The sequence below is a fragment of the Eleutherodactylus coqui genome, chromosome 7 (assembly GCF_035609145.1).
Source record: "Eleutherodactylus coqui strain aEleCoq1 chromosome 7, aEleCoq1.hap1, whole genome shotgun sequence".
Taxonomy (NCBI): domain Eukaryota; kingdom Metazoa; phylum Chordata; class Amphibia; order Anura; family Eleutherodactylidae; genus Eleutherodactylus; species Eleutherodactylus coqui.
Window position 1 is genome coordinate 16,278,282 of NC_089843.1, and position 26,485 is coordinate 16,304,766.

Sequence of the window (26,485 nt, forward strand, 5' to 3'; positions counted from 1 at the left end):
CCTGAATTTAATTCAAGTGTCCTGAATTTAATTCAAGGAGGCGACCTGGAAGAGTTATAATAGCATTTGGTCATCCTGGTTGTCTTCCGCGGAGGCCTTTAGATGGAAGGAAAACTGGTGCGGTCAGTGACTTTGGATCTACTGACGGGATTGCGCAGAAAAAGAATGTGGGTGGGGGTAGCTAAAAAACATCTGTGGGGCATTGATTTTTTTACTGTGTCTGCATGGCTGGCTGGACATGACCAATGATGTTTTTAAAAACAGATCCTGAAGGGTTGGAGAAAGAAGCGTAGGTGTTTTGATGACAGACGGCCTATTACTTTCACGTTGCTAGGCCAGATGTTAAAAATTTTGGAAGAGATATGCACTGATCAACAAGAGATATTGCTTTTTTGCGCGGGTTTTTCATTAGTGTTTTTTGAAGCCCTTAGGGTGGGTCAGGTGGTTTCGGCCAGTAAGTTTAAGTTGGGGGTTGCGATTTAGGGATGTTTTGGTGGAAGATGGCATAGTAAAGTTATGCATTAGGAAGTCTATATACACAACCTCTCCTCTCTGCCAAAACTGATATATATGGCAGAGAGGAGAGGTTGTGTATATAGACAATGGAGTCAAAGGGGTGTCCGGCTGGGCTGCTGTGCGCTTACTTAGCACAGCGTTTGGCGAAGGGCCAATTTTTGGTGCATGCATCGGGATATCCAGTTACAAGTTACCAGTTCACGGCGGTCATGTGGTCTTGGCAAAAAAAAGAAAACTGGGCTTGGACCCGGAAGATTTTTGCATGCTTTCTTTTAAAATTGGAGTGGCAACAACGGCATACTAATGCGGCTTGAGTGCAGAGGAAGTTAAGAGCTTGGGTAGTTGGAAATCAGACACCCATTGGTCGTATGTATGGCCGGATTTGAAAGTAGATTAGGAGTTGTAGAACTGGTAGGAATTAGAGATGAGCGAGCACACTCGTCAGAGCTTGATGCTCATTCGAGCATTAGGGTAATCAAGATGCTCGTTACTCGAGACGAACAGCACGCGGTACTCGAGTCAATTGCATTTCCTTCCCCGCATGATTAGCGCCATTTTCTAGCCAATAGACATGCGGTGAAGGCATTACCACTTCCTGCTCTGACGTGCCAGCCCTATCCCACCCCACAGTAGTGAGTGGCTGGGCCAATCAGGTGACCGCCGAGTACTTAAACTGGTCCCGCCCGCGGCTCGCCTCAGACTCATGCTGGCAGAGGTTAGGGAAAGTGCTGCTGCTAATATAGGGAAAGTGTTAGAGTTGGATGCTGTCTCCAAGAGCCCCAACAGTCCTTCTTAGGGCTACTCTTCATAGTGTGCATTACTGTTGTGGCTGGCTGGAAGCAGTAGTGCACCAATTTTTTTTTTTTAAGCATCTCGGGCTGTGGAGGCCATTTCAGCTATACTGTTCTGTGTCTGCAGTGCCGTAGGCAAAGTTGAGGGAAAGAGCTGCTTATATAGGAAAAGTGTTAGAGTAGGATCCTGTCTTCAGGAACCCCAACGGTTCTTCTTAGGGCTACATCTGACCGTGTGCATTATAGTTGTGGCTTGCTGGGAGTAGTAGTGCATCAATTTTTGTATTACGCATCTAGGCCTGTTCCCAGCCTTTCAGTAATAGCGTTCTCAGCCTGCAGTGCCGTACAACCAGCTCTCACCGTGAAATTGCTCTATAATATTTCCTAGCCTACTGCAAATTACTTCAGTTATACCGTTCTGTGTCTGCAGTGCATTAAACAGAGGTCTCACTGCTAAACAGTACTGTAATATTTCCTGGGCCACTGCAAAGTATTTCAGCTCTGACGCTCTGCAGAGCATCTCACAATACCCTTTCCTTGGTGGGGTTGAGATAGCCGCAGTTACCAGCACTATCCCCTAGCTTTAGAATCTTCTCTTACTCCATACAAGTCTCTGCGAGCGGTAAATTACCCCTAGCTATCAGCGCAAGACAGCGGGTTAATTTTTTCAAGTCACAGCATAGAGTCTCCGCTATCTACAAGTCTCTGTGTGCGGTGAATTAAGCCACAGTTGTCAGTGCTGTACAGTGGGTTAATTTATTTGGGCCCTGCTCTATTCTTAATCCGCCATGATGAGGAGTAATAAGGAGTAATAAGGGTCACGGACGCGGACGTCCAAGTGAGGGTGTGGGCACAGGCCAAGTTCCAGACATGGTGAATCACAGCCGGCTGCTGCGGGATTAGGAGAGAGGCAAGTTTCTGGGCTCCCCAGCTTCATATCACAATTTGCAGGTCCGTGTGGTAGACCTTTATTACAAACAGAGCAGTGCGAGCAGGTCCTGTCATGAATTCCAGAAAACGCCTCTGGCAATGTGTCAACCACCCAGTATTCTACGCAGTCCACTACTCCCAGCCTAGGGACTGCAACTCTGAATGCTCTGGCTGCTCTTCCTTCCTCCCAGCCTCCTCACTTCATGAAAATGACATATTCTGAGAAGGCAGACTCCCAGGAACTGTTCTTGGGTCCCTGCAATGAGTGGGAAAAAACTGTCCCTCTCTCACCTGAGGAGTTTGTTGTGACCGATGCCTAACCTTTGGAAAGTTCCCGGATGATGAGGCTGGGGACTTCCAGCAACTGTCTCAAGAGCTTTTTGTGGGTGAGGAGGATGATGATGATGAGACACTGTTGTCTGTCAGTGAAGTAGTAGTAAGGACAGTAAGTCCGAGGGAGGAGCGCACAGAGGATTCGGAGGAAGAGCTGCTGGACGATGAGGTGACTGATGCCACCTGGCTTGCTAAGCCTACTGAAGACAGGGCTTCAGAGGGGGAGGCAAGTGCAGCAGCAGGACAGGTTGGAAGAGGCAGTGGGGTGGCCAGGGGTAGGGGCAGGACCAGAGCAAAGAATCCCTCAACTGTTTCCCACAGTACCCCCTCACGGTAAGCCTCCGTGCAGAGGGCTAGATGTTGAAAGGTGTGGATGTTTTTCAGTGAGAGCGCGGATGACCGACGAACAGTGGTGTGCAACCTGTGCCGCACCAAGATCAGCCAGGGAGCCACCACTACCAGCCTCACCACCACCAGCATGCGCAGGCATATGATGGCCAAGCACCCCACGAGGTGGGACGAAGGCCATTCACCGCCTCCAGGTCACACCACTGCCTCTCCCCCTGTGCCCCAATCTGCCATACAAATCCAATCCCCCTCCAAGGACACACGCACGAGTGTGTCCCAGCCTGCACCCACAGCCTCACCTCCACTGTCCTCCACGGCCTCTAGCAATGTCTCCCAGTGCAGCGTTCAGCTTTTGCTAACACAAGTGTTGGAGCGAAAGTGCAAATACGCCACCACCCACCTGCATGCACAAGCTAAAACGTGCACATTACCAAATTAATCAGCCTGGAGATACTGCCGTACAGGCTTGTGGAAATGGAGGCTCCCACAACATTACCCGTACACTCAACAATGCAGTTCTTGGGAAGGTCCACTTAAAGACGGACACGTGGAGAAGTACTGGCAGGCAGAGCCACTATATCTCCCTGACGGCACATTGGGTGAACTTGGTGGAGGCTGTGACCGAGTCCGAGCCTGGGACCGCTCACGTGCTACCCACACCAAGAATAGCGGGTCGCACCTCGGTGTTGGTATCAGCGGCATATTATGCCACCTCCTCCAAACCCCCCCTCCTCCTACTCCGCCCACTCCACCTCTCAATTACGAAGTGTGAGCACGTCGCCAGCAGTCTGTAGCGCGCGGCGAAGCAGCACAGCGGCTGGCAAGTGTCAGCAAGCCACGTTGAAACTAATCAGCTTAGGTGAAAAGAGGCGCACGGCCCCCAAGCTGTTACAGGGTCTTACAGAGCAGACCGACCTCTGGCTTTCGCCGCTGAGCCTCGAACCGGGCATGGTCGTGTGTGACAACGGCTGTAACCTGGTGGCGGCTCTGCAGCTTGGCAGCCTGACACACGTGCCATGCCTCGCGCACATCTTTAATCTGGTGGTTCAGCGGTTTCTGAAAAACTCCCCCCACTTGTCTGACCTGCTCGGCAAGGTGGGCTGCGTCTGCGCACATTTCAGCAAGTCCAGCTCGGATGCTGCCACCCTCAGGACACTGCAACGTCGGTTTCAGCTGCCAGAGCACCGATTGATGTGCGATGTGCACACACGCTGGAATTCTACGCTGCACATGTTGGCCAGGCTGTATGAGCAGCGTAGAGCAATTATGGAATACCAGCTGCAATGTTAGACACATTCCTGCCAACATGGATTACTGTGAGTACACCCTTCTCGACCCACGGTATAAGGAGAACCTTTCCACTCTCATTCCTGAAGAGGAAGGGGGTACGAGAGTGATTCAATACCACAGGGCCCTAGTGGGAAAAGTGATGCTAAATTTGCCAGCTGACAGCGCTAGCGATAGAAAACGCAGTTCAGAGGGCCAACTAGCAGGGGAGGTGCGGGGATCAGGCAGCATGTCCAGCGCAGGCAGGGGAACACTCTCCAAGGCCTTTGGCAGTTTTATGGCACCCCAGCCAGACTGTGTCCCCACTCCCCAGTCTAGACTGAGTAGGAGGGAATAGTTTAAAAATATGGTGAGGGAGTATATAGCCGACCGTACCCATGTCCTCCGTGATCCCTCTGCTCCATACAACTATTGGGTGTAAAAGATGGACACGTGGCACAAATCCGCGCTGTATGCCCTGGAGGTGCTGGCCTGCCCTGCTGCTAGCATGTTGTCAGAGAGGGTGTTTAATGCTGCTAGTGGGGGTGGGGGGGGTCATCACGGATAAGCGTACCCGCCAGTCAACTGACAGTGCCGACATGCTTACCCTCATAAAGATGAACAAAGGCTGGATTTCCCCAGACTTCTCTTCTCCACCGGTGGAAAGCAGCAGATCGAAAGAATATTTTTGCTGCAACAGGTGAAAAATGTATCCTCTATCACCCCAAAAAAGTGGAGAATTAACTTTATTTATCATTACTCCTCCTCCTCATCCTAAAACAGCATGCCATCATGCAGAACTGCCAATTTCTATGCGGCCCAAAATACTCTGTTTAAAAATTTTGTCAGTTTTTAAAGTTTTAAAAGTTAAACTTAAACCAATTTTTGCTGTCTCCAGGCTCTGTTAAAAATTAACCAACACCGAGCTGTATCTTCAAAAAATGTTTCTGGGTTTCACCTGCCCTCGGCGTTCAGCAATTTTTCACGGGTACACTTGTACTCTTAGTACATAAATTTTTCAGGCCATTGCCAATACTGTTAGCAAACTAAGTTTTCCAGGCCTCCCCTATATTCTTAGTAAGAAAATTTTTACAGGTGTTCTCCTATACTATTGGTACACCAATGTTACTGGGGTAGGGATACACTCTTGCTACAGAAATGTTAGAGGTGTTCAGCTACACTTTTGCTACTAAAATGTTACTGGGGTCTGCTTATACTTTTACTACAGAAATGTTAGTGGGGTTCGCCTATACTCTTGCTATAGAAACGTTACTGGGGTCCAGCTATACTCTTGCTACAGAAATGTTACTGGGGTCCGCCTATACTCTTCCTACAGAAATGTTACTGGGATCCGCCTACACTCTTGCTAAAGAAATGTTACTTACTAGGGTCCGCCTATACTTTTGCTAAATAAATGTTACTGAGGTTCGCCTATACTCTTGCTATAGAAATGTTATTGGGGTTCGCCTATACAGTTGCTACTGAATGGTTTGAGGGGTTCGCCTATACTCTTGCTACAGAAATGTTACAGGGGTTCACCTATACTTTTGCTACAGAAATGTTACTGGGGTCCGCCTATACTCTTGCTACAGGAATGTTACTGGGGTCCGCCTATACTCTTGCTACAGAAATGTTACTGGTGTCCGCCTTTACAGTTTCTACTGAATGGTTTCAGGGCTTCACCTATACTCTTGCTACAGAAATGTTACTGGGGTTCGCCTATGCTGTGGGTGCACAAAGACTTCCCATCGCGGTGTTTTACCTGTCTGGCACAAATACATTTACTGACTTGTGCATAAATGTGGGCCGAGGCCGAGGTCCTTGGCGGGGTGAAACTCTGCCATGCTTGGGCACTCTGATTTCTTCCTGTGTAATACCATCTTTATGCACCCATAGCATAGGCGAGCCCAAGGAACTCAAAGACTTCCCATTGCGGTGTTGAGCTATCTGACACCTACACAGAATGAATTGTGTGGGGACACATGGATTTCCCATTACTATGTAACTCGCGGCACCTTGGGTCACCCAAGGTGGAGGCTGGGACCGAGCCTGACCCAGGGCCCGCTCACGTGCTTTCCACACAGAGTATTGCTGCATTGTGGAGATGTGCAGAAGTGCTGGAACCTGAGTTCCCTTTATGCCCACATTTGCGGCTCCTGACAATTTTGTGACGGTGGTGGCACAGGATTAGAATAATGATCGTACGTCAATTTATCATCAGTTCTCAAGAGGGTCACTGCCTAGCCCTGCCAACCCTCTGCATTGTGTTCCTCCGGTTCCTCCTCATCCATTACTTACTTATAAATACACATGAGGGTGGTGTGGCTATGAAGCGAGCGTGTGGCATGAGGGCAGCTGAACGCTGTGCAAGGAAAATTTTGGGTGCGCTGTGGACGCAGGGTCGTGCGGGGGGGGGGGGGGGGTTGGACAGCAATGCCAGCATGTAACCCAAGAGAAAAGGCAGCGGTGTCACCCGCAGGCAGTGATTGTCCTTGGTTGCAGGTAGTGTGGTGCTTTGCTAAGATATGCCAGCACGTGTGCCTTGCTAATGAGGGTTTGTCCCAAGTAAATTGTTAGGGGGGTGGTGCCAGACTCTTGCCCCCATTTTGGCTTAATAGTGGGACCTGGGAGCCTCAGATGCAGCCATGCATGCTGCCCCTGTATAATGCAGACTTAGTTTAAAGGGGTGATGTTGTGTCTATGTCAATAAAAAACAAACGGGTAATCGATAACTTGGAATGTTTTTAGGTTCTTGGTCCGACACGTTTCAGCCGTGTAAATGGCTCATCAGGAACCTATCATGAACCAACTATTATACTCAAATATAAAGAAACTGTAGGGTAGCCATGTAGATGTTATGACATACCGTTAACTGACCAAAAAGCCTCCTGTAAGATGAAATAAAGGAGTTATACAGGGCCTGACCTCAAAGAATAGAGGCTAGGTGTAATCAAAAAACTAAACCTGATTAGGATATAGTTAGAAAGTTACATACCTGTGAAGGCCATCTATATAATTGTGATTCTCCTGCTACAGTGATTTGTATATACCCTCCAGAAGATACATTCACTATGCTGGATACCCTAGAGATACTGGAAGGGTTATAAATAAAGTACATTTTAACTAAAATGTTTTTTTCCCCTTCTCATATTGATGATCTATCCTGGGAACCCCTAAACCCAACATAACTTAGTAAGATACAACCCTCATGTTTAGTATCAATAGATTGGTAAAGCTGTGCGTCAAAACATAATGATTATAATCTCTCTCTAGGAGCTTCTTACGAGAAAATAGGACCAAAATAAGAATTAGATCTTGATCTATGTGATCTTGAATGTAATTAGCCCCACCTATCACATGGTTAGGGCTCATTCACGCATAAACAAGTGGATTCCAGCTATTTGAATTGGCCCATTCACATGATCCAAGGTGTGTGGTGTGTGTTCCAGCTCCCATAGGAGTCTATGGAATGCACACATCTAAGATAGGTCAGGTCCTCTCTTTTCTCACACCACAGACCTTAGATGCACGCATAGCGCTTGCAGGTCCTATCTTTGTTAGATGGTAGTATTTTGAGTGTCTAAAACTCCTTCATGTGAACACTTCTATAGAAAACCATTAGTTCTTATAGAAGTGCATTCTGTGTGCGCCTCTAATGTGTACAGACAGCGCTCGTCTGAACGAGCCCTTAGACAGCCAGCACCCACCTTGTATGGAGCAGGATCAGGTAGTGATCCTATTCCATATAAAGACGGATACGTTAAGGGCTTAATAAGTTCTGTCCTTGTCGCTCTATGAGAACTAATAGCCCCTGATAAAGTTCACTCTGACTGCTGGAGTGCAGTGAGGCCCATATTTTTTGGTTTGTTACTGAAACTTACCCATCTGGCCTTTCTTACAGTAAAACGGTCAATGGTTCAATGGTTATTTTTTGGGCATGTGTTGAGTGGGATCTGTGTTTCATCATGATATGAGTATATAAGTAAGGAAGTGAAAGTAGATTAACCCCTTGTGCTCATGTCACAAGCTAAGAATGCAGTGGTGGAAGCAAGTATTTTGAGGTCACATGAGGCTGTGTTTGGGTGTGATCTTACAATGAGTGCAGGATTGAGTGACTGGATGCAGAACTACCCCTTGTAGTCACACCCTCGTCATGTACCAGAAAGGAGGCAGTTGAAGATTGAGCGATTCCTGAGATTGTGCCCCTTAGTTTATCCCTAAGGCCTTGGTCAGACAAGCATTTTTTTAGCGCATGAATAGGTGCGCTAAAACATTGCACATCTCATGTGTACAAAAACGTGTGACCAGAGCAAAAATAAAAGAATTGAACATAAATAGTGCAATTGGTATCTCCTGCTGTGGTTGTGATAGTTGCAGGGGATTCCTTGGATGTGAAGCCCTGCATGCAGTCACATCCAGGGGTTTCCCCTTGTCATCAATGGGGCCAGCAGCAGCAGCGCCGGACCCCATTGAAAACATAGGGAGTACATTGAACTCCCATACCACAGCTGTGACAACTGTGGCAGGGGATTCCTACATGCCACAAAGTAAAAGTAAAACTTTTTGCTAATTTATTTAATAAAAGAAACATTTCAGGCAAAACTAGTGGCCTTTATCAAGCTTGATAGATTTCTTTTTACTTTTAACCAAGAGACTACCATTAATGCTGCCACGTTCTACTATTTTTCTTGGGCATTTGTGGAGACCTTGGGTTCAGGTCATCATTAAGGGGCTCTGCATACAATTCGCCTCCGACTGGATGTGGTTTGTTCTGAGTGCCGTGGTTCCTGCAGCTTTTGAGCATTCAGATGTTTCACATCCAAGAAATCCCCTACTGTAGCTGTCACAGCCGCAGCAGGGGATACCGGTCGCATTATTTACGTGTGATTTTTTTTGCTTCAGTAACATGTTTTTTTACACACGCGATGTGCGATTTTAATTGCTGTCCTATCTTTTGCAGGTGCAATTTTTTTTGCAAATGTAAAAATTGGACATATGACCGCTTTCATTGGAAAGCATTGGTTCTAATAAAGCTGATTTTTAACCCCTTAATGACGCAACCGCCTTTTTTTCCCATTTTCGCCCCCCCCCCCCTTTAAAAAAACAAAAATCGCAACTCTTTTATTTATCCATCGACGTGGCTGTATGAGGGCTTGTTCTTTGCGGGACGAGTTGTATTTTTCAACGGTCCTATTTAATGTACCATATAATGTACTGAAAAACTTTTAAACAATTCTAAGTGGAGTCAAATGAAAAAAAACCCCAACATTGCCATTTTTGATTGTGTCTTGTTTCTACAGCGCACAAACTGCAACAAAAATGACATGATAAATTTATTCAATGGGTCAGTATGATTGCTACGATACCTAACTTGTATTGTAGTGGAAACCCAATATATCTATATTTTGGACTGTGGGCCTTTGGTAGTGGACATTTGTGAATTTAACATTCTGTATAACCAAATGTCATGTTTGCCTTCTGTTCTTACATTTACGCAATATGCAATACTTCCTCTTATGAAACTTCTGTTCTCAAAACGCTGACAAGATAATATATAGTATAAACACGTTACATTTTCCATCTGTTTTGCAACTTTGGAAGACAGTATAACTCAGACATGGACAACCGCAGTCTGAAACAGCTACCGCAATACTTACCCAAGCAATTTTACTGGAAACGTATGCAAATAACATGGGAGGTTTGTGCAATTTATAGTTCATGATGTAACACCCAATCAGATCGAAGGAACCACTCGTGGGGCAAAGACAACCCACTCATTTCATCCACCACCTGATGGCCAATCACGGATGACCGGAGGATGGAAGAATTGCAAGATGCTTATCCAATAATTAAACAATACGTTGTATCTATGTAATCTTTTGACCTGCCCATATGTTAAACTCTTTAAAAGAGGCAACACGCCCAACATTAAAGTAGAATTGAGGAAGCTATACATGCTGAACCTGTGTCAGTGTGAAAACTTCTTATGCACATTATCAATTCAGAATTAATATGGAAGGGTGTAAACATTTCAAATTGAGTAAGCCGTGGTTCCACAAAGGAATGCCACGACAGTATAGTTTTTTTTACTGTACTATTTTTTTCAAAGACATTTAATTTTTCAATTATTTTCTGCGGTCATCTTCTGCGCACAATAACTTTATTTTTCCATCGCCGCAATTGAGCGAGGGCTAATTTTTTCGTGGGATTTCCTGTAGTTTACGTTAGTACAAATTCGGAATACATACGACTAGAGATGAGCGAACATACTCGTCCGAGCTTGATACTCGTTCGAGTATTAGCGTATTCAAGATGCTCGTTACTCGAGACGAGTACCACGCGATGTTCGAGTTACTTTCACTTTCATCTCTGAGACATTAGCGCGCTTTTCTGGCCAATAGAAAGACAGGGAAGGCATTACAACTTCCCCCTGCGACGTTCAAGCCCTATACCACCCCCCTGCAGTGAGTGGCTGGCGAGATCAGGTGTCACCCGAGTATATAAATCGGCCCCTCCCGCGGCTCGCCACAGATACATTCTGACAAAGATCAGGGACAGTGCTCCTGGTGCCGGAGCTGCTATAGGGAGAGCGTTAGGAGTTATTTTAGGCTTCAAGAACCCCAACGGTCCTTCTTAGGGCCACATCTAACCGTGTGCAGTAGTGTGGAGGCTGCTTTTTGCAGTGTTGCACATTTTTCTTTTTTGTATATCGGCCGTGCAGAGCATTGCGTCCTGCAGTAATTTTACATTGTCCAGGGCCAGTAGTGGTGAGGCAGGGACAGAAGACATATTTAGTGTATATGGGCAGTGGGCCTTTCCAAAAACATTTGGGGAAAAAAATCTATTTGGGCTGCCTGTGACCGTCCTCAGTGTACTGGGTCTCTGCTGGGGGTAGTTGTCCTAATTCATACGCAGCCAGCTAAGTGTTACAGCAGGCTTGCGCAAAATTCTTTCCTGCCTCTGTGTTGCCTCTTACATCACCGCTGTATTCCTGTCCACAAGTGTACTGGGTCTCTGCTGGGGTAGTTGTCCTAATTCATACGCAGCCAGCTAATTGTTACAGCAGGCATGCGCAAAATTCTTTCCTGCCTCTGTGTTGCCTCTTACATCACCGCTGTATTCCTGTCCACAAGTGTACTGGGTCTCTGCTGGGGGTAGTTGTCCTAATTCATACGCAGCCAGCTAAGTGTTACAGCAGGCTTGCGCAAAATTCTTTCCTGCCTCTGTGTTGCCTCTTACATCACCGCTGTATTCCTGTCCACAAGTGTACTGGGTCTCTGCTGGGGGTAGTTCTCCTAATTCATACGCAGCCAGCTAATTGTTACAGCAGGCTTGCGCAAAATTCTTTCCTGCCTCTGTGTTGCCTCTTACATCACTGCTGTATTCCTGTCCACAAGTGTACTGGGTCTCTGCTGGGGGTAGTTGTCCTAATTCATACGCAGCCAGCTAAGTGTTACAGCAGGCTTGCGCAAAATTCTTTCCTGCCTCTGTGTTGCCTCTTACATCACCGCTGTATTCCTGTCCACAAGTGTACTGGGTCTCTGCTGGGGGTAGTTGTCCTAATTCATACGCAGCCAGCTAAGTGTTACAGCAGGCTTGCGCAAAATTCTTTCCTGCCTCTGTGTTGCCTCTTACATCACCGCTGTATTCCTGTCCACAAGTGTACTGGGTCTCTGCTGGGGGTAGTTGTCCTAATTCATACGCAGCCAGCTAAGTGTTACAGCAGGCTTGCGCAAAATTCTTTCCTGCCTCTGTGTTGCCTCTTACATCACCGCTGTATTCCTGTCCACAAGTGTACTGGGTCTCTGCTGGGGTAGTTGTCCTAATTCATACGCAGCCAGCTAATTGTTACAGCAGGCATGCGCAAAATTCTTTCCTGCCTCTGTGTTGCCTCTTACATCACCGCTGTATTCCTGTCCACAAGTGTACTGGGTCTCTGCTGGGGGTAGTTGTCCTAATTCATACGCAGCCAGCTAAGTGTTACAGCAGGCTTGCGCAAAATTCTTTCGTGCCTCTGTGTTGCCTCTTACATCACCGCTGTATTCCTGTCCACAAGTGTACTGGGTCTCTGCTGGGGGTAGTTCTCCTAATTCATACGCAGCCAGCTAATTGTTACAGCAGGCTTGCGCAAAATTCTTTCCTGCCTCTGTGTTGCCTCTTACATCACTGCTGTATTCCTGTCCACAAGTGTACTGGGTCTCTGCTGGGGGTAGTTGTCCTAATTCATACGCAGCCAGCTAAGTGTTACAGCAGGCTTGCGCAAAATTCTTTCCTGCCTCTGTGTTGCCTCTTACATCACCGCTGTATTCCTGTCCACAAGTGTACTGGGTCTCTGCTGGGGGTAGTTGTCCTAATTCATACGCAGCCAGCTAAGTGTTACAGCAGGCTTACGCAAAATTCTTTCCTGCCTCTGTGTTGCCTCTTACATCACCGCTGTATTCCTGTCCACAAGTGTACTGGGTCTCTGCTGGAGGTAGTTGTCCTAATTCATACGCAGCCAGCTAAGTGTTACAGCAGGCTTGCACAAAATTCTTTCCTGCCTCTGTGTTGCCTCTTACATCACCGCTGTATTCCTGTCCACAAGTGTACTGGGTCTCTGCTGGGGGTAGTTGTCCTAATTCATACGCAGCCAGCTAAGTGTTACAGCAGGCTTGCGCAAAATTCTTTCCTGCCTCTGTGTTGCCTCTTACATCACCGCTGTATTCCTGTCCACAAGTGTACTGGGTCTCTGCTGGGGGTAGTTGTCCTAATTCATACGCAGCCAGCTAAGTGTTACAGCAGGCTTGCGCAAAATTCTTTCCTGCCTCTGCTGTGCGTTCCGTAAGCGAAGTCAGCCTCCAACTACAGGCCAATAAGCGGCACATTTAATTACAGCATTCTGTTTCTGCACTACTGGTAATACAGCATGCTGAGGGGTAGGGGTAGGCCTAGAGGACGTGGACGTGGGCGAGGACGCGGAGGCCCAAGTCAGGGTGTGGGCACAGGCCGAGCCAGTGCGGTGGCCAGGGGTAGAGGCAGCGTCAGACCGAATAATCCACCAACTGTTTCCCAAAGCGCCCCCTCGCACCATGCCACCCTGCAGAGGCCAAGGTGCTCTAAGGTGTGGCAGTTTTTCACAGAGACGCCTGACGACCGACGAACAGTGGTGTGCAACCTTTGTCGCACCAAGATCAGCCGGGGAGCCACCACCACCAGCATGCGCAGGCATATGATGGCCAAGCACCCCACAAGGTGGGACGAAGGCCGTTCACCGCCTCCGGTTTGCACCACTGCCTCTCCCCCTGTGCCCCAATCTGCCACTGAGATCCAACCCCCCTCTGAGGACACAGGCACGAGTGCCTACCCACACCCTCACCTCCGCTGTCCTCGGCCCCATCCAGCAATGTCTCTCAGCGCAGCGTCCAGACGTCGCTATCGCAACTGTTTGAGCGCAAGCGCATGTACGCCGCCACGCACCCGCGCGCTCAAGCGTTAAACGTGCACATAGCCAAATTGATCAGCCTGGAGATGCTGCCGTATAGGCTTGTGGAAACAGAGGCTTTCAAAAGCATGATGGCGGCGGCGGCCCCGCGCTACTCGGTTCCCAGTCGCCACTACTTTTCCCGATGTGCCGTCCCAGCCCTGCACGACCACGTCTCCTGCAACATTGTACGCGCCCTCACCAACGCGGTTACTGCCAAGGTCCACTTAACAACGGACACGTGGACAAGCACAGGCGGGCAGGGCCACTATATCTCCCTGACGGCACATTGGGTGCATTTAGTGGAGGCTGGGACAGAGTCAGAGCCTGGGACCGCTCACGTCCTACCCACCCCCAGAATTGCGGGCCCCAGCTCGGTGCTGGTATCTGCGGCGGTGTATGCTTCCTCCACTAAACCACCCTCCTCCTCCTCCTCCAATGCAACCTCTGTCTCGCAATCAAGATGTGTCAGCAGCAGCAGCAGCACTTCGCCAGCAGTCGGTGTCGCGCGGCGGGGCAAGCGTCAGCAGGCCGTGCTGAAACTACTCAGCTTAGGAGAGAAGAGGCACACGGCCCACGAACTGCTGCAGGGTCTGACAGAGCAGACCGACCGCTGGCTTTCGCCGCTGAGCCTCCAACCGGGCATGGTCGTGTGTGACAACGGCCGTAACCTGGTGGCGGCTCTGCAGCTCGGCAGCCTCACGCACGTGCCATGCCTGGCTCATGTCTTTAATTTGGTGGTTCAGCGCTTTCTGAAAAGCTACCCACACTTGTCATACCTCCTTGGAAATGTGCGCCGGGTCAGCGCACATTTCCGCAACTCCAAGACGGACGCTGCCACCCTGCGGACCCTGCAACATCGGTTTAATCTGCCAGTGCACCAACTGCTGTGCGACGTGCCCACATGGTGGAACTCTACGCTCCACATGTTGGCCAGACTCTATGAGCAGCGTAGAGCTATAGTGGAATACCAACTCCAACATGGGCGGCGTAGTGGGAGTCAGCCTCCTCAATTCTTTTCAGAAGAGTGGGCCTGGTTGGCAGACATCTGCCAGGTCCTTGGAAAGTTTGAGGAGTCTACCCAGGTGGTGAGCGGCGATGTTGCAATCATTAGCGTCACCATTCCTCTGCTATGCCTCTTGAGAAGTTCCCTGCAAAGCATAAAGGCAGACGCTTTGCGCTCGGAAACAGAGCCGGGGGAAGACAGTATGTCACTGGATAGTCAGAGCACCCTCCTGTCTATATCTCAGCGCGGTGAGGAGGAGGAGGATGAGGAGGAGGGGGAAGAGACAGCTTGGCCCACTGCTGAGGGTACACATGCTGCTGGCCTGTCATCCTTTCAGCGTGTATGGCCGGAGGAGGAGGAGGAGGAGGAGGATCCTGAAAGTGATCTTCCTAGTGCGGACAGCCATGTGTTGCGTACACGTACCCTGGCACACATGGCTGACTTCATGTTAGGATGCCTTTCTCGAGACCCTCGCGTTACACGCATTCTGGCCACTACGGATTACTGGGTGTACAGACTGCTCGACCCACGGTATAAGGAGAACCTTTCCACTCTCATACCCGAAGAGGAAAGGGGTTCGAGAGTGATGCTATACCACAGGACCCTGGCGGACAAACTGATGGTAACATTCCCATCCGACAGCGCTAGTGGCAGAAGGTGCAGTTCCGAGGGCCAGGTAGCGGGGAGGCGCAGAGATCAGGCAGCATGTACAGCGCAGGCAGGGGAACATTCTCCAAGGCCTTTGCCAGCTTTATGGCTCCCCAGCAAGACTGTGTCACCGCTCCCCAGTCAAGGCTGAGTTGGCGGGAGCACTGTAAAAGGATGGTGAGGGAGTACGTAGCCTATCGCACGACCGTCCTCGGTGACGCCTCTGCCCCCTACAACCACTGGGTGTCGAAGCTGGACACGTGGCCTGAACTCGCGCTGTATGCCCTGGAGGTGCTTGCTTGTCCTGCGGCTAGCGTCTTGTCAGAGAGGGTGTTTAGTGCGGCTGGGGGAATCATCACGGATAAGCGTACCCGCCTGTCAACTGACAGTGCCGACAGGCTTACACTCATCAAGATGAACAAAGCCTAGATTTCCCCAGACTTCTCTTCTCCACCAGCGGACAGCAGCAATACCAAAGCAATACGTAGGCTGCACCCGCGGATGGAAGCATTGTTCTCTATCACCATCAAAAACGGGGACATTTTTGCTTCATCAATCTGTGTGTTCTATTCATCCTCTTCCTCCTGCTCCTCCTCCTGAAACCTCACGTAATCACGCCGAACGGGCAATTTTTCTTAGGCCCACAAGGCTCAGTCATATAATTTTTGTAAACAATTTTTATACGTTTCAATGCTCATTAAAGCGTTGAAACTTTCACCTGAACCAATTTTTATTTTAACTGGGCTGCCTCCTGGCCTAGTTACCAATTAAGCCACATTAACCAAAGCGATTAATGGGTTTCACCTGCCCTCTTGGTTGGGCATGGGCAATTTTTCTGAGGTACATTAGTACTGTTGGTACACCAATTTTTTGGGGCCCTCGCCTACAGTGTAATCCAATAAATTTTTTGCCCACCTGCATTAAAGCTGACGTTACATCAGCTGTGATGGGCAATGCAATGGGATATATTTATGTACCGCCTGTGGCTTCCTGGCACCCACCCATGCTGTGGGTCCACAGGGAGTTGTAACTGCATGTGTCTACTTCTAAAGAACCCCAGTCTGACTGGGGCATGCAGTGTGGGCCGAAGCCCACCTGCATTAAACATGACATTACCTCCGCTGTGATGGGCAATGCAATGGGATATATTTATGTACCGCCTGTGGGTTCCTGGATCCCACCCATGCTGTCGGTCCACACGGAGTTGTAACTGCATGTGTCCACTTCTAAAGAACCCCAGTCTGACTGGGGCATGCAGTGTGGGCCGAAGACCACCTGCATTTAATCGGACGTTACCTCAGCTGTGATGGGCACTGCAATGGGATACATTTATGTACAGCCGGTGGGTTCCAGGGAGCCACCCATGCTGTGGGTGCACACGGAATTCCCATTGCGGAGTTGTACCTGCCTGTGACTATTTATAAAAAACCGCGGTCTGACTGGGGCATGCAGACACCTTGACAGAATGAATAGTGTGTGGCACATAGGTTCCCCATTGCTATGCCCACGTGTGCAGCTCCTGATAGCGGTGGCACAGGATTATATTTGTCATTGCCTCTGTACAGCATTGTGGGCTATCGCCCCGCCCCTTTTAAATAGGGTCGCTGCCTAGCCGTGCCAACCCTCTGCAGTGTGTGCCTGCGGTTCCTCCTCATGGCAGACGCACTTATAAATAGACATGAGTGTGGCGTGGCATGAGGGCAGCTGAAGGCTGGGCAGGGACAGTTTGGTGTGCGCTGTGGACACTGCGTCGTGTGTGTGTGTGTGTGGGGGGGGGGTTGGGCAGCATGTAACCCAGGAGAAGTGGCAGCGGAGTGTCAAGCAGGCAGTGATTGTGCTTTGTTGGAGGTAGTGTGGTGCTTAGCTAAGCTATGCATTGCTAATGAGGGCTTTTCAGAAGTAAAAGTTGTTGGGAGGGGGGGGGCACTCTTGCCGCTATTGTGGCTTAATAGTGGGACCTGGGAACTTGAGATGCAGCCCAACATGTAGCCCCTCGCCTGCCCTATCCGTTGCTGTGTCGTTCCCATCACTTTCTTGAATTGCCCAGATTTTCACAAATGAAAACCTTAGCGAGCATCGGCGATATACAAAAATGCTCGGGTCGCCCTTTGACTTCAATGGGGTTCGTGACTCGAAACGAACCCTCGAGCATCGCGATAATTTCATCCTGAGTAACGAGCACCCGAGCATTTTGGTGCTCGCTCATCTCTACATACGACTTTTTGATTGCTTTTTATTGCGTTTTTTTTCTGGAGACAGGGTGAGTTAAAAAGTTCATTTCTGGAATTTTTATTTATCTCTTTGGACAACGTTCTCCGTGCGGGGTAAATAATGTGCTACTTTGATAGATTGGACTTTTACTGACGCGGCGATACCAAATATGTATTTTTATTTTGGGATTTAGATTTTGTAATTTTAGATATAGCAAAGGGGGTTGATTTAAACTTTTATTACTTTTTTTTTTTACAATTGATTAAACTTTATTGATCTTTTTTCTTACCTTTCTTTTAAGTCCCCCTGGGGAACTACAACATGCGATGCTTTGATGGCTCCTGCAGTATTACGTAATGCTATAGCATTACACCATACTGCAATTTGACAGGGATGGCTTGATTGGCAGTCTTCTAAGGCAGCCCTGGGGCCTTTCAGAAGGCCCCCGGTTGCCATGACACCTGCCCGGCTCCCCTGATCTCACCGCCGGGGAGGGGGGCATACGGGACCAACAAACAGAATTGACAGCAGCATTTAAAGGGTTAATATCCGCAATCAGCCGCACAGCTGATTGCAGCTATTGCCCGCGGGTGTCTGTTAATAAACAGCTGACGCCTGCGGTATATGAAGAGAGGTCACAGGGTGACCCCTCTTCATTAGAGATGAGCGAGTATACTCGCTAAGGGCAATTGCTCGATTGAGTATTGCCCTTAGTGAGTATCTGCCCGCTCGGGAGCAAAGATTCAGCTGCCGGCGGCGGGCGGGGAGCGGCGGGGGAGAGCGGGGAGGAACGGAGGGGAGATCTCTCTCTCCCTCCCCCCCCCCCTCCCACTCCCTCCTGGTCACTGCCGCAACTCACCTATCACCCGCGCTGGCAGCTGAACCTTCTCTGCTGAGCGGGGATATACTCGCTAAGGACAATGCTCGATTGAGCAATTGTCCTTAGCGAGTATGCTCGCTCATCTCTACTCTTCATACATACCCCGATGCTCCAGGACGTAAATGTACATCCTGGAGTGGGAAGGGGTAAATCTCACCTATACATGTGCCTTAAAAAAAATAAAAATAAAAAACACTCATCTGACTGCGGCCTAATCCAAATCCAACAGTGATGTTGTGGGTTCATTCTTAGTTCATTCTTAGTCTGTGATAATAACTGTAGTCAGTCCTATAGCAAATGGTGTTCTACAAAATAGGAATGCAGATAATAATTCTTTATCCCTTTTTTGCAGTTGAACAAATACATGAAATACGTCAAGTACACAGATCCCGGGGGAGAGGAGATTACCTTTACTACAGGGCAAGCAAGCTTTCAATGCTATTTAGCAAACTGGATTCTGCACAAAACTGAGATCAGCCGTGAGTTTCTTTTCACAAGCAAACCCATAGGCACCATGGAGGAAACATCAGAAGGGAAGAAGCAGATCAGATTAATAGATTCTATTACATGGAAAAAATTTGGTCAAGTAAGAGAAACTGGCTATCATAGTACATACTAAGCTTCTATATAAGGGTGGACACCCACTTGCTATATGATTGACTTGCAATGCAAGAGTGAGTAAAAACACATGATAATGAAACCAATGATTTTCAATGGTTTTATTCTCATTTGGGATGTTTTCACTGTAATCTCACATCACAAAGAAGAATGGGAGATATCATCTATTGTTTTGAATGGGGCGAGTGGCAGCAGCGCTAGTCACATTGAAAACATAGGGAGAACATTGCGCTCCCCTGACACTGCTGTGACAGCTGTGAGAGCTTTGATAGGGGACTCCTTCACCTCCACGGGGACCGTGGGCATGAAGGAATCCTCTGCCACAGCTGCAACAGCTGTGGCAGAAGTCCATGATGCTATCCAATTTCTTTCAATGGGGCCAGCACTGCGGCCCCATTGAAAGCAGTGGATTTGCAGCGATGATTTTCGGGGAAGAGCGTGAAATATAAGCCCTGCCCTGAAATCATAGCAAGCTGTAAAAAAAAAAAAAAAAAAAAGATTAAATCACCTAGAAGAACCGTCCGGTTCTTCTCTCCAGCCCTGGCAGTCTTCTTCTCTGTTTCGGAGGCCGGAGATTGAAAAATTCCCCACCTCCAGAAAGTGCTGCCTCAGATTCGCTGAGTGTCGTGGCCAATCAGAGGCAGTGCCCAGCCATCATTGAATGACTGCAGAGTGCTGCCTCTGATTGGCTGAGTAATTGTATATGGTACAGACAGTAGCTTAAGTCAATACTGCAGTCCGTGACTAAAGAAAGATGAAAGGAATGCCCCGCCTACTGAAACAGACTGGGACAGAGGACTAATACTGGAAAGAGACTTGGAGAAACAGAAGCCTCCAGCCATACACATACATCATGCACACCAGTCACACAGACCTAAACAGGAGCGTTTTTTTTCTTTTGTAAATGAACACCACCTTACTATAGGCACATTTATAAACTACTTCCTCCGGCACGACACTTCAACTATAACATTGCAAAAATAGACATAACATTTAGAGATGAGCGAACGTATTCGTCCGAGCTTGATATTCGTGCGAATATTAGGGTGTTCGGGATGTTCGTTATTCGTAACGAACACCATGCGGTGTTCCGGTTACTTTCACTTCCTTCCCTGAGACGTTAGCGCGCTTTTCTGGCCAATTGAAAGACAGGGAAGGCATTACAACTTCCCCCTGTGACGTTCAAGCCCTATACCACCCCCCTGCAGTGAGTGGCTGGGAAGATCAGATGTCACCCGAATATAAAAGTCGGCCCCTCCCGCGGCTCGCCTCAGATGCCTTGTGAGTTAGATGAGGGACAGTGCTGCTGGTACCGGAGCTGCTGTAGGGAGAGAAATAGCAGTTAGTGTAGGCTTCAAGAACCCCAAAGGTCCTTATTAGGGCCAGTAATACCTGTGTGTTGGCTGCTGTTAGCAGTGCCTTTTTTTTTTTTTCTCAAAATCGCCTCTGCAGAGCGTTGCACCCGGCATTAGGGACAGAAGTGTTGGATAGGCAGGGAGAGTGTTAGGAGTGAGTGTAGCCTTCAAGAACCTCAACGGTCCTTTCTAGGGCCATATTTAACCGTGTGCAGTACTGTGCTGGCTGCTGTTAGCTGTGCTGCATATTTTTTTTTTTCTCAAAATCGCCTCTGCAGAGCATTGCACCCTCCATTGATACTACAGGGAAAGAATTGTGTAGGCAGGGCCACAACACAGTTATTATTCATTGAATATACGCAGTGGGTCCTTTTGGTGTAAAAAAAGGGAAACGAAATCTATTTGTCCTGCCTCTGTCCGTCCTAAGGGCTGTGGACACGTGTGAGCTGCGTGTACAACGTTAAAAAATCAGACGCACCCAGCTACCGTTTACTGCTGGCTTCGCCATTTGCTTTCCTTAATTGGGAAAAAAATACCTGCTCTGCCAGAGTTAATAACTCTGCTACCCTCAAGTTCTGTGACACATTAGCAGGGACACAGCACAGTTATTAAACTTAGATTATTCATTCAATAGAGGCAGTGGGTCCTTTTGGTGTAAAAAAAGGGAAACGAAATCTATTTGTCCTGCCTTTGTCCGTCCTAAGGGCTGTGGACACGTGTGAGCTGCGTGTACAACGTTAAAAAATCAGACGCACCCAGCTACGGTTTACTGCTGGCTTCGCCATTTGCTTTCCTTAATTGGGAAGAAAATACCTGCTCTGCCAGAGTTAATAACTCTGCTACCCTCAAGTTCTGTGACACATTAGCAGGGACACAGCACAGTTATTAAACTTAGATTATTCATTGAATATATGCAGTGGGTCCTTTTGGTGTAAAAAAAGGGAAACGAAATCTATTTGTCCTGCCTCTGTCCGTCCTAAGGGCTGTGGACACGTGTGAGCTGCGTGTACGACGTTAAAAAATCAGACGCACCCAGCTACGGTTTACTGCTGGCTTCGCCATTTGCTTTCCTTAATTGGGAAAAAAATACCTGCTCTGCCAGAGTTAATAACTCTGCTACCCTCAAGTTCTGTGACACATTAGCAGGGACACAGCACAGTTATTAAACTTAGATTATTCATTCAATAGAGGCAGTGGGGCCTTTCGTTTTCAAAAAAGGGAAAAAATTATATTTGGCCTGCAGTCTTGCGCCAATTTATTTCCTGCCTGTGAAATCAAATCACTGGTAATACAGCATGCTGAGGGGTAGGGGTAGGCCTAGAGGACGTGGACGCGGCCGAGGACGCGGAGGGCCAAGTCAGGGTGTGGGCACAGGCCGAGCTCCTGATCCAGGTGTGTCGCAGCCGACTGCTGCGCGATTAGGAGAGAGGCACGTTTCTGGCGTCCCCACATTCATCGCCCAATTAATGGGTCCACGCGGGAGACGGTTATTAGAAAATGAGCAGTGTGAGCAGGTCCTGTCCTGGATGGCAGAAAGTGCTTCGAGCAACCTATCGTCCACCCGCAGTTCTGCGCCGTCCACTGCTGCAAATCCGAATCCTCTGTCTGCTGCTCCTCCTTCCTCCCAGCCTCCTCACTCCACTACAATGACACCTGCTCAGGAGCGGGAACACTCCCAGGAACTGTTCTCGGGCCCCTGCTTAGATTGGGCAGGAGTGGTTCCTCTCCCACCAGAGGAGTTTATCGTCACTGATGCCCAACCATTCGAAAGTTCCCGGGGTCCGGGGGAAGAGGCTGGGGACTTCCGCCAACTGTCTCAAGAACTTTCTGTGTGTGAGGAGGACGATGACGATGAGACACAGTTGTCTTGCAGTGAGGTAGTAGTAAGGGCAGTAAGTTCGAGGGAGCAGCGCACAGAGGATTCGGAGGAAGAGCAGCTGGACGATGAGGTGACTGACCCCACCTGGTGTGCAACGCCTACACAGGACAGGTCTTCAGAGGGGGAGGCACGGGCAGCAGCAGGGCAGATTGCAAGAGGCAGTGCGGTGGCCAGGGGTAGAGGCAGGGCCAGACCGAATAATCCACCAACTGTTTCCCAAAGCGCACCCTCGCGCCATGCCACCCTGCAGAGGCCGAGGTGCTCTAAGGTCTGGCAGTTTTTCACAGAGACGCCTGACGACCGACGAACAGTGGTGTGCAACCTTTGTCGCGCAAAGCTCAGCCGGGGAGCCAACACCAACAGCCTCACCACCACCAGCATGCGCAGACATATGATGGCCAAGCACCCCACAAGGTGGGACGAAGGCCGTTCACCGCCTCCGGTTTGCACCCCTGCCTCTCCCCCTGTGCCCCAACCTGCCACTGAGATGCAACCCCCCTCTCAGGACACGGGCACTACCGCCTCATGGCCTGCACCCACACCCTCACCACCGCTGTCCTCGGCCCCATCCACCAGTGTAGTTCAGCGCACCGTCCAGCCGTCGCTTGCGCAACTGTTGGAGCGCAAGCGCAAGTACGCCGCCACGCACCCGCACGCTCAAACGTTAACCGTCCGCATAGCAAAATTTATCAGCCTTGAGATGCTGCCGTATAGGGTTGTGGAAACGGAGTCCTTCAAAAGTATCATGGAGGCGGCGGCCCCGCGCTACTCAGTTCCCAGTCGCCACTACTTTTCCCGATGTGCCGTCCCAGCCCTGCACGACCACGTCTCCCGCAACATTGTACGCGCCCTCACCAACGCGGTTACTGCCATGGTCCACTTAACAACGGACACGTGGACAAGCACAGGCGGGCAGGGCCACTACATCTCCCTGACGGCACATTGGGTGAATTTAGTGGAGGCTGGGACAGAGTCAGAGCCTGGGACCGCTCACGTCCTACCCACCCCCAGAATTGCGGGCCCCAGCTCGGTGGTGGTATCTGCGGAGGTGTATGCTTCCTCCACTAAAGCACCCTCCTCCTCCTCCTCCTCCGCAACCTCTGTCTCGCAATCAAGATGTGTCAGCAGCAGCATGTCGCCAGCAGTCGGTGTCGCGCGGTGTGGCAGCACAGCGGTGGGCAAGCGTCAGCAGGCCGTGCTGAAACTACTCAGCTTAGGAGATAAGAGGCACACGGCCCACGAACTGCTGCAGGGTCTGACACAGCAGACCGACCGCTGGCTTTCGCCGCTGAGCCTCCAACCGGGCATGGTCGTGTGTGACAACGGCCGTAACCTGGTGGCGGCTCTGCAGCTCGGCAGCCTCACGCACGTGCCATGCCTGGCCCACGTCTTAAATTTGGTGGTTCAGCGCTTTCTGAAAAGCTACCCACGCTTGTCAGACCTGCTCGTAAAGGCGCGCCGGCTCTGTGCACATTTCCGCAAGTCCCACACGGACGCTGCCACCCTGCGCACCCTGCAACATCGCTTTAAGCTGCCAGTGCACCGACTGCTGTGCGACGTGCCCACACGGTGGAACTCTACGCTCCACATGTTGGCCAGGCTCTATGAACAGCGTAGAGCTATAGTCGAATTCCAACTCCAACATGGGCGGCGCAGTGGGAGTCAGCCTCCTCATTTCTTTTCAGAAGAGTGGGCCTGGTTGGCAGACATCTGCCATGTCCTTGGCAATTTTGAGGAGTCTACCCAGGTGGTGAGCGGCGATGCTGCAATCATTAGCGTCACCATTCCTCTGCTATGCATCTTGAGAAATTCCCTGCAAAGCATAAAGGCAGCTGCTTTGCGCTCGGAAACGGGGGCGGTGGAAGACAGTATGTCGCTGGATAGTCAGAGCACCCTCCTGTCTATTTCTCAGCGCGTACAGGAGGAGGAGGAGGAGCATGAGGAGGATGAGGAGGAGGGGGAAGAGACAGCTTGGCCCGCTGCTGACGGTACACCGGCTGATTGCCTGTCATCCTTTCAGCGTGTATGGCCTGAGGAGGAGGAGGAGGAGGAGGAGGAGGAGGAGGATCCTGAAAGTGATCTTCCTAGTGAAGACAGCCATGTGTTGCGTACAGGTACCCTGGCACACATGGCTGACTTCATGTTAGGATGCCTTTCTCGTGACCCTCGCGTTGCACGCATTCTGGCCACAACGGATTACTGGGTGTACACACTGCTCGACCCACGCTATAAGGAGAACCTGCCCACTCTCATTCCCGAAGAGGAAAGGGGTTCGAGAGTGTTGCTATACCACAGGACCCTTGCGGACAAGCTGATGGTAAAATTCCCAGCCGACAGCGCTAGTGGCAGAAGGCGCAGTACCGAGGGCAAGGTAGCAGGGGAGGTGCGGAGATCGAGCAGCATGTACATCCCAGGCAGTGCAACAGTCTTTAAGGGCCTGGACAGCTTTATGGCTCCCCACCAAGACTGTGTCACCGCTCCCCAGTCAAGGCTGAGTCGGCGGGAGCACTGTAAAAGGATGGTGAGGGAGTACGTAGCCGATCGCACGACCGTCCTCCGTGACGCCTCTGCCACCTACAACTACTGGGTGTCGAAGCTGGACACGTGGCCTGAACTCGCGCTGTATGCCCTGGAGGTGCTTGCTTGTCCTGCGGCTAGCGTCTTGTCGGAGAGGGTGTTTAGTGCGGCTGGGGGAATCATCACAGATAAGCGTAGCCGCTTGTCAACCGACAGTGCCGACAGGCTAACACTCATCAAGATGAACAAAGCCTGGATTTCGCCAGACTTCTCTTCTCCACCAGCGGACAGCAAGGATACGTAAGCAATACGTAGGCTGCACCCGCGGATGGAAGCTACGTTCTCTCTCACCATCCAAAACGGGGACATTTCTGCTTCATCAATCTGTGTCTAATATTCCTCCTCCTCCTCCTGCTCCTCCTCCTGAAACCTCACGTAATCACGCTGAACGGGCAATTTTTCTTAGGGCCACAAGGCTCACTCAAATTATTTTTCTGAACAATTTTTAAAAGTTTCAATGCGCTGAAAAGCGTTGGAACTTTAACTTGAACCAATTTTTCGTTAAACTGGGCTGCCTCCAGGCCTAGTTACCACTTAAGCCACATTAACCAAAGCGATTAATGGGTTTCACCTGCCCTCTTGGCTGGCCATGGCCAATTTTTTGGATGTACATTAGTACTGTTGATACAGCAATTTTTGTGGGCCCTCGCCTACAGTGTAATCAAATGAATTTTTAGCCCACCTGTATTACAGCTGACGTTACCTCAGCTGTGTTGGGCAATGCAATGGGATATTTCTATGTACCGCCGGTGGCTTCCTGGTACCCACCCATGCTGTAGGTGCACACTGAGTTTTTACTACATCTGTACACTTGAAAAGAACCCCAGTCTGACTGGGGCATGCAGTGTGGGCCGAAGCCCACCTGTATTAAGCACGACATTACTACCTCAGCTGTGTTGGGCAATGCAATGGGATATTTCTATGTACCGCCGGTGGCTTCCTGGCACCCACCCATGCTGTAGGTGCACACGGAGTTTTTACTACATCTGTACACTTGAAAAGAACCCCAGTCTGACTGGGGCATGCAGTGTGGGCCGAAGCCCACCTGCATTAAGCACGACATTACTACCTCAGCTGTGTTGGGCAATGCAATGGGATATTTCTATGTACCGCCGGTGGCTTCCTGGCACCCACCCATGCTGTAGGTGCACACGGAGTTTTTACTACATCTGTACACTTGAAAAGAACCCCAGTCAGACTGGGGCATGCAGTGTGGGCCGAAGCCCACCTGCATTAAGCACGACATTACTACCTCAGCTGTGTTGGGCAATGCAATGGGATATTTTTGTGTACCGCCGGTGGGTTCCAGGGAGCCACCCATGCTGTGGGTCCACAGGGACTTCACAATAGGGAGTTGTACCTGCCTGTGTCTATGAATTAAAAACCGCGGTCTGACTGGGGCATGCAGACACCTTGACAGAATGAATAGTGTGTGGCACATAGGTTCCCCATTGCTATGCCCACGTGTGCAGCTCCTGATGGCGGTGGCACAGGATTCTATTTCTCATTGCTTCTGTACAGCATTGTGGGCTATCGCCCCGCCACTTTTAAAGAGGGTCGCTGCCTAGCCGTGCCAACCTCTGCAGTGTGTGCCTGCGGTCCCTCGTCATGGCAGACGCACTTCTAAATAGACATGAGGGTGGTGTGGCATGAGGGCAGCTGAAGGC

At 49.8% G+C, this 26,485-nt stretch overlaps 1 protein-coding gene across 1 annotated transcript in view; it reads left to right on the forward strand.

Moving 5' to 3' along the window:
* Window positions 1–26,485, forward strand: part of LOC136573414 (extracellular calcium-sensing receptor-like) — a 47,776-nt gene that overhangs the window by 16,007 nt on the left and 5,284 nt on the right. The window contains exon 6 of the mRNA XM_066574706.1: window positions 18,742–18,975. Within this exon, the coding sequence (XP_066430803.1) occupies window positions 18,742–18,975 (234 nt within the window). The remainder of the gene's footprint in view (window positions 1–18,741; window positions 18,976–26,485) is intronic.